This window comes from Sturnus vulgaris, chromosome 14 (assembly GCF_052056855.1).
Source record: "Sturnus vulgaris isolate bStuVul1 chromosome 14, bStuVul1.hap1, whole genome shotgun sequence".
Taxonomy (NCBI): Eukaryota; Metazoa; Chordata; class Aves; order Passeriformes; family Sturnidae; genus Sturnus; species Sturnus vulgaris.
Window position 1 is genome coordinate 3741048 of NC_142256.1, and position 11039 is coordinate 3752086.

General features: G+C 64.4%; 1 protein-coding gene across 3 annotated transcripts; it reads left to right on the plus strand.

The window, feature by feature from the left end:
- Positions 1–2529: 2529 nt before the first annotated feature.
- KLF8 (KLF transcription factor 8) lies at positions 2530–8346 on the plus strand. Of its 3 annotated transcripts, XM_088173015.1 has the most exons (6): positions 2530–2650; positions 5733–5906; positions 6084–6279; positions 6879–7005; positions 7105–7238; positions 7412–8346. In XM_088173015.1, the coding sequence occupies exons 1-6, from the start codon at positions 2624–2626 to the stop codon at positions 7591–7593; spliced, it is 840 nt and encodes a 279-aa protein (XP_088029141.1). In that variant the 5' UTR covers positions 2530–2623; the 3' UTR covers positions 7594–8346. The 3 variants fall into 3 exon arrangements, with proteins under 3 accessions (XP_088029141.1, XP_014732677.2, XP_088029140.1); XM_014877191.2 differs by having other exon boundaries at positions 5733–6279; XM_088173014.1 differs by having other exon boundaries at positions 5733–6279; positions 6903–7005.
- The last annotated feature ends 2693 nt before the right edge of the window (positions 8347–11039 follow it).

Genomic DNA, 11039 nt, shown 5'->3' on the forward strand with positions numbered 1-11039 from the left:
GCTGGCAATGGGCTGAGCTTGTGTTTGTTTGTCGGGATGCAGGTGTGGAATACCTGCAGTGGGAATCGTGGAATGAATCCCCCCCCCCCCCCCCGACACAACCGCAGTTCCCCCGTGGGTGGGATCGGATCCTGCTGGGAATGTCACAGCTCGGAGCAAGAGGACGAGGGGGGTGTTGGAGCCTCTGGAATATCCCAGCCCGCTGGGAAGGGCTTCAGGAGAGGCTGAAATTCCAGGAGATTTGGGAGCTGTTGTGAAGGAGGGGCGGGGGGAACGCTGCCTCATTGCCATGGTGACAGGAGTTGTCGCCACTGGGTTTCCTCAGGGGTTAAACCTGGAAGCAGCACGTGGAAGTGGGATGGTGGCAAAGGGGGAGTGAGGAGTGGGGCACGGGTGACAAAGGACAAGTGGCCGGAGATGTCAGGAACCAAATCCTGGCCGAGCTGGAGCCTCCCGGGGCAGTGACCCAGTGAGGATTGAGGTAAATTAAAAAAAAATCCCTTTTCCTGTATTGGCCTTTTTCTGTGGCCGCTGTGCTCATGAGTGACAGCCTGTGACAAACACGGGTGGCTGTGTCACAGCACCTGCCCTGCCTGCTCTGATGGCACTGAGCTGTGTCCTTTGTCCCCTCCCAAATCACATCCCAGGCATTTTTGGGAGCGTGGGGTTGGGGGCTGCTCTGGCTGCTTCCATTCCAAGGAGGGAGATTTGGGAGATCAGGCTCAGCACCCTCATCCCACCTTCTGGAAAACTCTTCCCACTTTCCTCAGGAAAAAAAAAAGAAAAAAAAAAAAAGATGCCTGTTCCAGATGTTTCTCACACAAACATCAACCCAAACCCGGATCCAGCCTTTTCCTTCAGCACTAGACCTTGGAATAGGAGAAACTTGATAACTTGAGATCCTGAATAAATCCCCCCTTGGCCCGATCCCTTTCCCCTTGGAGCTCCTGTGGGTCCCCGGGGCAAGCTGTGTTCCCTGGGGTTGTCTTGGAGCTAATTCCAAGTTTTTGACCATTTCTTTCTTGCCTTGGAGCATGGATGGCTCCAGCGGGGTTAGCCCCAGGCTATTTCCCCCAGGATGAGCTGTGTAGGGTCAACATTTCCTGAGGCTCTCCCTGGGGATGCTTCCACTTGTTTTTCCTCCTCTGTGGCACAGAATTGTCCCCTGTGATGCTGGGGGGGATGGACACGGGGCTGTGGTGGCCACACGCTGCTCTCCAGGTGGGACCAGCTCCTGCAACACATCCAGGGGGTCACGGATTCTCCAAAGTCACCCTGGATTGTCACTGCAGGCACCTGGTGAGGAGCATCCACACCATTCCCTGCCCAAAATCCATCCTCGGGGAGGTGTAGCTGCCAGGGAGAGCAGGAGAAGGGACTTTGGGGAATCCCTGCCCTGCTCCCCGCTTTTTTCTGTGGTTTTTGGGGGGATCACCTTTGCCTGCTGTTGGTCCTTCAGCTCGGTGACACTGGAGTGGGGTCACGGGCCACTCATCCCCCAAAAGCTTTTCTGGTTCTCAAAAATCTCCCCAGAGGAGGTTGGCAGAGGGAAGGTCCCTACTTGAGCCCGTCCTGAGGAAGGGAAGGGGATTTTTGCCACAAAATAAAAGTCGGTTTGGTCCTGGTTGAGGTGTGGCAGAAGTGAGGGCTCACAGGGGCCCATCCTCACCCTGGATGAGCTCGGTGTGTGCCAAGGTCACCACCTTGGTGGCCGTGACCTGCTCCTTGAGTCACCTCTGACAGGGACATCCGGGCTGAGTCCCCATGCCCAGGATTTGGCATCCCTGGGGATGAGCTGTGGGTGGGGGTCCTGCATTTGGGGGCTTATGGGGTGACTAAACCCAGCCTGGGCCTGCCCTTGGCCAACTCAGCACAGGGTGGGGACATCTCAGGGTTGGGGACACCCCGAGGAGCAGCCAGGTCCCCTTGGGACAAAAGGCTGGAAAACCAGTGGGGTCCAGGGAGTGTGGTGGGAATGGGGAGCAGCTCCAGCACAGGCTCCCCAAGACCCCTCAGGAAGGGACCCCCAGAGCCCCCCGTGTCTGCAGCCCCCTGGAGAGGCTCCCCCAAATTTGCCACCCTGGGGGACCCCACATATTTGGGGGGCTTACCTGTGTGGTGAAGGGGCTCGGGAGGCAGAGATTTGAGGGGGGGGGTGCAGGCAGTGCCGCCCCCCCCCCCCCCCGGGATTTTGGGGTGCTCCAAGCCCCTGTGGATGGGGGGTGCAGAGGGACCACAGGACCCCAAATGTGGGGGGGGTCTCTGCTCCTCCTCATCACTCCCACGAGTTTCCCAGGCCTGAGCCCTCCAGCAGCACCCCCAGCCCGATTTTGGGGTGCCCTCCGTGTGGGGGGGGTGGGAGCAATTTGGGGTCCACCCCCCCTCCCCCAAATCCTGCGCGTTCCCATGGCAACGCCGGATGCGAGGGGAGCCGCCCATTGGCTGCCGATGATGTCACCTCAAGGGCGGGGCAGCACCCCCCACCCCAAAAAAAAAAATAAAAAAAAAAGGAGGGTGGGGGAGGGGGGAGCTCCGCCCAACGCGGCCCCTCCCCGCCCGTGGGGGCCCCACCCCGCCCCACCCGGCACCGCCCCGGGGGCAGCGGCGGCGGCGGCGGCCGGGGATGCGCTCGGAGGAGGCGCGGGGGACGGTGCGTGGGGCCGGGGCCGCGGGGAGGGCCGCGCGTGGGGGTCTGAGGGGGCTGAGGGTGAGGGGTGGGAGCGCGGGGTCCGGCGTGGCGAGAGGGGAGAAGGGGAGGAGGGAGGGAGGGAGGGATGGAGAGGGAGGGTCCCGCGGCCCCTCAGGCCTCCCCTGCCCCCCCTCGCCCCCTCACGCGGGGGTCGCGCGTGGGGTGTCCCCCCCCCCCCCCAACCCAACAATCCCCTCACGCGCCGCGCGCTTCCGGGGAGGGCGCCCCCCCGCGGCTGGGAGGTCACACCGGGCGGCGGCCCCGCCCTTCCCTCCCCCCCTCCCACGCCCTTTGCTCTTAAAGGGCCAGACCCCCTTTAGGCTCCAGCCCCCCTCCCACCACCAGCACCGTGTCCCCCCGCCCCTTTGGGGACCCCCCCTTTGTATCCCCTCCGTGCCCTCCCCCCGCCGTGTCCCCGGCGGCCGCCGGCGGAGGGTGGAGCGCGGAGGAAATTCCACGGGGGGGTGTGGCGGCGGCGGCGGCGGGGTGTGACCCCCCCACGCCCAGGGGTGGGGGACACGCAGCGGGGGGGAGGGGGTGGGGACACGCAGGGGACAAAGCGGGGGAGGGGGGGGGTTTGAGGGGGGCTGTGGAAGGCGTTTTCCCACGCTCCCCCCCCCCCTCTCCCCAAGGTCACCCGAAATCCCTCCTTAAGCTGTTTAGGGATAAAAAGGGGAGGGGGGGGGGCACGAATTCTTCCCGCGGTGTTGGGGACATGAAGTGTTGGGAGCACCCCCAGATATGCGGGTTTGAGGAGGGGGACCCCCACTCCGCACGCCTGGCTGGGTTTTGGGGTGCACCAGGCTGAGGACGGAGGAATTCGGTTCAGTGGGGTCATCAATGGTGGAATTTGGGAAGCAACGAGCCCCCCACCCACTCAGCTGCCCCATCCCGCACCCCCTAACCCCGCGGGGCTGTGGGGCGCAAGGCACCCCCAAATTTGGGTAGGGGAGAGTCCCCCAGGGGAGGAGGGGGTGTCCCTTTTGCACCCCCCCTCTCAGGAGTCTGTTTTTGGGGACCCCCCGGGTGTGAGGGGAGGTCTGGGGGGACAATGAGGTCCCCAGGTGTGGGGGGCAGGTGGGTGTCTGTCTGGGGGTGTCCCCTGGTGTGTTTTTTGGGGGGGTCTGGCTTTGAGAACCTGGGGATGTGTTTTGGGGTGTCCCTGACTGAGCATGGGGTGTCTCTCCTTTTTGGGGGGTGTTTTTGGGGTCCCTGGATTTTGGGGGGGATCTATGAAGGTCCCTACCTGAGTGTGGAGGTGTTTTGGGGGTGCTGGTAGTTTGTCAGTGTGTGAGGGGGGTGTTGGGGGATCCTTGGCTGATTATGGGGGTGTTTGGTGGGGGTCCCTGGCTGAGTGTGTGTTTTGGGGGGGGGGGGTCCCGTGTATACTGGGGGGGTGTTTTGGGGTGTAACGTGTGTTTGGAGGGGGCTCTGTGCGTTAGGGTGTCCCCAGGTGGCTTCTGGGGAGGGGGGGATGTCTCTGGCTCTTTTTGGGGTGTGTTTGGGGGGCTCCCGGCTGTATCATGGTCATAGGTGGGGGGCTGTGTTTGGGGGTTCCGTGGCTCTGTGCGTGTGTTGGGGGGGGGGTCCCTGCCATGAGTGTGGAGGTGTTTTGGGGGGGGTCCTGTCTTATGGGGACGGTGAATTCAGGGCTCCGTGTGTGAGCGGGGAGTTCGGTGCCGGTGGGATTCGGTGCCGGTGCCGGGGGGATTCAGTGCCCTGGGCTTGGTGCCCTGGGCTAGGGGCCGGTATCGGGGGAGCTCGGTGCCGGTGCCTCGGGCTCGGTATCGGGAGGGTTCGGTGCCGGTGCCCTGGGCTCGGTGCCAGTATGGGGAGTGTTCGGTGCCGGGAGAGTTCGGTGCCGGTGCCCTGGGCTCCGTGCCCTGAGCTCGGTGCCGATATCTGGAGGGTTCGGTGGCAGTGCCCCGGGCTCGGTGCCGCGGGGGTTCGGTGCCGGTTCCCCTGGCTCAGTGCCGGTGCCAGTGCCTTGGGCCCGGTGCCGGTTCCCCGGGCTCGGTGCCGGTGCCCCGGTGCCGGGGGTGCGCTGTAGCCGCCGCCCCTCCCGGGCGGGGCCGGGCCGTGTGCGCGGGGCGCGGCGCTGGGTGTGGCGGGGCGGGGCCGCCGCGCGAGGCCGGTGAGTGGGGGCTCCGCGGGCGGGGACGGTCCCTGCGTGGGCAGGTACGTGCGGAGAGCCCGGGGCCAGCGCCGGGGGGTCCCGGGGCAGTGCGGGGGGTGCCGAGCGGCTCCTTTGGGCAGGGATCCCCCCGTGCCGGCTGTCCCCACGCGTGCCCCGGGAGCCAGCGCGGCGTGCGGTGGGGTTGGGGGTCCCGCTCGTCCCTCGGTTTTGTGTCGCGGTCCCGCGGGGTCGCAGCGCCGGCCGCGCCGCGGGTGGGGCCGTGCCCGGTGCCTCCCGCGGGGGCCGGGCCGGGCCCTTTAAGAAGCTCCACCCGCGGCCGAGCCCAGGTGGAGCCGCGGGGCCGTTCGCACCTCGGCCGGCGCGGCCCGGGAGATGGTGCCGCGGGCGGCGGGGGGGAGCAGCGGGCGCGGCGGACACGCGTGGCAGCCCCGCGGGTCAGTGCGTGAGTGACCCCGGCCGGCGGGGGGGGGGCGGGGGGGGATATTGGGGGGCGCGGTCCCTTTAAGGCGCGGTGTGGAAGGAGCGGGGCGGGGCCGCCACCGCCCCGCGCGCGGGACACGCCCCCGCCACGCCCCTCCCGCGGGGGGGGCGGGGCCGGCCCGGCACAAAGGCGCGGGCGGGAGGGGGGGCGGGGCCTGCGGTTCCCGCCCTCGGCGCGCGCCGCGGCCGCGGTGAGGGGCCGGGCGGGCCCGTGAGGGACGGGCGGGCCCGGCCCCGCCTCAGGGCACGGGCGGGCCCCGCCATGCCCGGCCCGGAGACCCCCGGGTGGCCCCACGCCCCGCCGGAGCCGCCCCGAGGCGCCGCCCCGGTCGGTTGGTTGGTGAGAGCCCGTTAAAAAAAACCCCTTGCGCCCCCGCCCCGTGCCTCAGTTTCCCTGGCTCCTCACGGACTGCGGGTCTCTTGCAGGGCCAGGGGAAGGCGACGCCCGCCATGAGCTCGTCGGCGCTGCTGGCTGAGGGCCCCCTCGACCCCCCGGTGCTGCTGGCCGACATCAAGACGGAGCCCCCCGAGGAGCTGCTGGCCAGCGACTGCAGCCAGCCCCAGGCCGAGCCCGTCGATCTCTCCCTCAATAAATCCAAGGTGGCTCCGGCCTCGGCCCCGCCGCCACCGCCCCCCACCTCGGTGCAGTCTTCCCCCATGCTGGTGGCTCCCCCGCTTCCCGCTCCTAGCACCGTATCCATCCCGCCCTCCGGTCTCAGCTCCACCTCGGCCATCCCGGCTGTCCTCTCACCCGGCTCCATCCTGGCCTCCACGCAGGGCAGCGGCGGGCAGCAGATCCTCCACGTCATCCACACCATCCCCTCCGTCAACCTGCCCAGCAAGATGGGCAACCTGCAGACCATCCCCGTGGTGGTGCAGTCCCTCCCCGTCGTCTACACCACCGTGCCCACGGACGGCGTCACCGCCATTACCGTGCCCCTCATCGGGGGGGACGGCAAGAACGCTGGGTCTGGTAAGGGCACCTGGGGGAACCCTGCAGTCTGGGGGGGTGGAGGGTGTCCTGTCCTGTCCTGATCCTTGGCAGGATCGCTCTCCTTGAAGGGGATCTCATTTTTCACTGTGTAGCGTCCCTGCCACCACCATGTGCCACTTTTGTACAAAGCCCCTCAGCCAGCCCCCAGCTTGTGCCCCCCAGGGAACGTGGGGAGGGCAGGGACACACAGGGCATGGCACTGCCTGTCCTCCACCCATCCTGCTGCTGGCAGCCGGCCCTGCCCTTCCCACTGGCTGCCTGCTGCCAGCAGCTCTGGTTTCAGCTCAGCTGCTCCCTGTGCCCCCCACAATCCCCTTTCCCAGGACATTCCCAACTTCCCACCTTATCCAGAGTGGGGGGGCCTGGATCTGCCCTGCTCTGGGCAGCAGCAGGCAGCCAAAAGCGGTGCCCCCAAGTTGTTTCCTCCCTTTGGGGGTTCTCCATCAGCCCAGTTGGATTTGAGTCTCTGGAGGGACGGGCAGTGCTTGGAGCACTGCAGGAGCAAGGCTGAGCCCCTGATGCGGGGTGGGTGTTTTGGGGTCTTCTGTGCTCACCCCTTACATCTTTGTGCCCTAAAGCTTTCCTTTCCCGGACCCCTCCAGTGAAAATGGACCCTGGCTCCGTGTACCCCATGGACATGAACAGCGACAGCGAGGACAGCGCTTCCGAGAGCGGCCCAGCGCCTTTCCAGGACCTGCAGAGAGAGTGAGTGTCCTCCTGCCTGTGCCTCCCCACCCTTTATCCACCCCCCTTTATCCCCCCGAGCCCCCCGGGGCCGTGGCTCCAGCTCTCCCTGCTCTCCAGGCCGGCGGTGCGAGGGCCCAGAGCCGATTCCCCGGACCTGAAGAAGCGGCGCATCCACCAGTGCGACTTCGAGGGCTGCAATAAGGTCTACACCAAAAGCTCCCACCTCAAAGCCCACCGGAGGATACACACAGGTACGGCTGGGATTGGTGTCCTGGATTCCCCGTGGGCCGGGGCGGGGGGGATGGTGCTGGATCCCTGAGCAAAAAGGGGTGGAGGTGTTAAGGGATTCTCCATCTGGAATTTCTGTGAGGGGTTTGGGAGCTCCTTGTGGCAGCGCTGACCCCTCGCCGCTCCCCTGGCACAGGTGAGAAGCCCTACAAATGCACGTGGGAAGGCTGCACCTGGAAATTCGCTCGCTCGGACGAGCTCACCCGGCACTTCCGCAAGCACACGGGCATCAAACCCTTCCGCTGCTCGGACTGCGACCGCAGCTTCTCCCGCTCCGACCACCTGGCCCTGCACCGCCGGCGGCACGTCATGATGTGAGCGCTGCCTGCTGGGCCGCGCTGGGAGCCGGCTGCGCCTCCCTCCCTCCACCCATCCACAGCCCGCGGCTCCCGCGGGCCGGGGCGGGGACTGCGGGAGCGCCGGGGCCGAGCCGTGCCCGCTGCAGGAGCGCCGCCGGCACGGGACGGGACGGCAAACAATGGATTCTGGACCGCTGCCCCTTCTCTCTTGTCCCCAGCTGTTTTTATTCCTGGGTTTGGCCTCGCCTGGAGGCTCCTCGACTCACCCAGCAGCTGTTCAGCCCCTCGTGTGCTCCCTGCCCCTCCCAGTGCCCGGGGGCAAAATCTGGGAGCCGTGGCAAGGATTGGGGGCAGGGGGTGATGAGTCCCCCCCGTGGAGGAGCTGTTGGCCATTCCCTCTCCGTCTCCAGACTGTCCCAGCAGGAGAAGGGACATCAGCTCTCTGTGTGTCCCTCAGCACGTGCTGGGCTTCGTGGGAAGTGCTGGGGGCACGGAGAGCCAGGAGGAAAAGAGGAATCAAGAAAAGGGGAAGCACAACCCAACAGTGACCCACAAACGAGACCATCACCACCACAAAAAGGGAAACTTTGTGGAACATGGAACTTTTATTTTATGGAATTCTGTGAGGGGGGTGGGACAGGGTAGGTGGGGGGGGGATGAGGGCCAGCAGCTCTCGGGTATTTTTGGAAGACTCTGGGCCACTTGAAGTGTTTCTAAGTTAAACCAGCGGCTGTGGCCACACGCTTTGCTTTTTAATAATGGTTCTTGAGGAGTGTTTCTTCCATCCCTCCCCTCCCCAGCCAACCCCCCTGGCTGCTGGGAGAGTGTCAGGATTTGGGGTTGGCTGCTCTGAGCTGGTGGATGGTGGGAAGGATGATGGGGATCGTGACACCTCCCATGCTCAGGGCAGTCCCTGCAGGGGCTGGTTGGGAGGAGGAACTTCCCAGACTCCTCTGAGCTGGAGTTTCTGCCCTGGCTGTGTGGGGATGAGAGAATTGGTGTAAGGAGAGACTGGGGGGCGCTTCAGGGAGCTGAAAATAACTCCCAGCTACTTTGGAAAGTGTTTTTCCTCAACTTCCCATCCAGCAGCCTGGATGTGCCATGGACAGAGCTTGTCCCTGGCCTGAGGTTGTCCCTGTGCCTGGAAAGCTGCCAGCTGGGGAATGTTTGTTCAGGTCTATCAATGACAAAAGGCACTGCAGAAATACCAGGGTTGTCCTGGTCAGGGTGAGGATGTCACCTCCCAGAGGGGACAGGGACAAGGCAGAGTTGTTCATGCTGTGGCCAGAGGATGGAGCAAGGGAATTCCAGTGCCCTGAGCTGCAAGAATGATCAACTCCCTGAACTTGTGCAGGATCTGCTGCTGCTCCAGATGGATCCCTCCAAATCCTCGTGGGATCTGGGCACCTCCAAATCCCCGTGGGTCCTGGTGGGATTCATCTGAGAATGATGAACCATCTCTTGATGGTTTTGAATGGTCTTGGGAATGCAGGAGGTCCCAGCTGGCTGGAAACTGGGACCTGAAGATCAGGACCTGTTGTCCTGATTTTGCAGAAGGAGGACCCCAAAACCCACAGACCTGTCAGTCTCACTTCAGTGCCGAGTAAAATCATGGAAAAGATTATTCTGGGAATTATTGGAAAACACCTGGAGGACAACACAGTCACAGGTCACAGCTCCATGAGGGGAAATCCTGCTTTTCTAACCTGATTTCCTTCTACAGCAGGGCATCCCACCTGGCTGATCAAGGAAAGCCAGGAGATGGAATCTTTTTGGATTTCAGCAAAGCTTTTGATCCAGGGTCCTTCTGGATAAAATGTCCAGGCCACATCTGGACAAACACGTCCTGGGATGGGGGAGCAGCTGGCTCACGGTTTGGGCACAGAGGATGACAAGGTGGGTGACACCAGCCTGGCTCCTGGCACTACTGGGGTTCCTCCAACCTCATCCCAGTTCTCTTCCTCATCCTGCTGAACAACCTGTTAGATGCAGGATTCCAAGGAATACTGAGGGGAAAAAATCTCTAAATTCTTCACTTGAAGCTTTTTGGGGATTTTGCATGAAACATGTCCTATTCCAGAGAGAAAAATACCAAGGAAAAGATAGAAATACTCCTTACAGAAATGGAAAAAAACCAAACAAACATACTTTTGGAGGATTTGGGAGTTCTGTCACCTTTTGAAGGGCCCCGTGGCCCCACCCTGGGCTCGGCCGGGGGCGGAGCTTCTTAAAGAGCCCGGGAGGCACCGGGCACGGCCAGCGGGACCGAGGGGCGACCGAGGGGCAACCGGGACCCCCAACCCCACCGTGCCCCGTCCCGGCTCCCGGGCACGAGCCTCACCGGGACCCCCTGCCCACACCGGCTCAGGTCACCCCCGGGACCCCCGGAGATCTCCTGCACGTTCCTGTGGGCACCCTCGGGTGTCACTGGGGGTGCTGGCACTGTGTGTCAGGGCTGGGGGTCCCTCGGGTGTCACTGGGGGTCCCTCGGGGGTGTCACTGGGGCTGCTGGCACTGTGTGTCAGGGCTGGGTTCCCTCTGGGGCATGGCAGGGCTCTTGGCAGGTGCCCTTTAGGGGGGTCAGGGCGCTCTTTGGGGGCGCTGTCACCCTCTGGTGACTTTGGGGCACCTGGGCTCTTTTTGGGGGTGCTGGTAGGCAAAGCCACGCTGGGGAGGGGGGACCCTCCTGGATTTCATTCCCCAGTTTGGTTTTGGGGTAGCCCTGCGCTCTGGGGTCTGTGTGTGGGTCTGGGACTCCTGGGGGATGTTGGGGGGGTCCCGGTGCACCCCAAACCCAACCGGGGCCGCGCTGCCGTGACCCGGTGACAGCGCTCGGGCACCCGGTGGCGCCAGCGGCCCGCGATGAGCGAGGGATGGAGGCGGAACCGAGGGATTCCCGTTCCTTGGCAATGTCCCTGAACGCTGGGGCAGCGCTGATCCCTCCGTGATCCCATGGCACGAGTGAGAAACCCTAAAAATGCCCGTGGGAAATTCCGCAAGCACAGGGACATCGAACCCTTCCGGATTCTGCTCCGAGCGCCCTTGGCAGGGACAGGCTGGGCTGGGCAGTGACAACAGGGGGACAGGCAGGGCTGGGGAGGAGCTGCAGAGGTTTGGGGTCACACAGGGGCCTGTGACAAGTGCCCGTGACAAAGGGACATCGGCGAGTGGGCATCACCCTGCGGCTGGAGAGGATGCTGAGGTCCTGCCACACTGGGTCGTGTGCCAACCCCTCCCCAGGGATGGAATCGCCATCCCGGGGGCAGGAATCGCCATCCCGGGGCAGGAATAGCCATCCCGGGTATGGAATCGCCATCCCGGGGGTCCAGGCCGTGCTTCCTCCCATCCCTCTCTCGTGGGTGAAGCTGTGAGGGCTTTGAATTGCTCTGAGCATCCCCATCCACATCCCCGGTCCTGTTTAAGCTCAGCCTGGGGTCTCCAGCTCCTCCCTCTGCTGTGCTGGGT

Coding starts and splice junctions, on each gene's coding strand:
- KLF8 (XM_014877191.2), top strand. CDS start 2,624: ATGCGCTCGGAGGAGGCGCGGGGGACG. Junction 2,651..5,732: donor CGGAGGAGGCGCGGGGGACG/GTGCGTGGGGCC, acceptor GGTCTCTTGCAG/GGCCAGGGGAAGGCGACGCC. Junction 6,280..6,878: donor CGGCAAGAACGCTGGGTCTG/GTAAGGGCACCT, acceptor TGTGCCCTAAAG/CTTTCCTTTCCCGGACCCCT.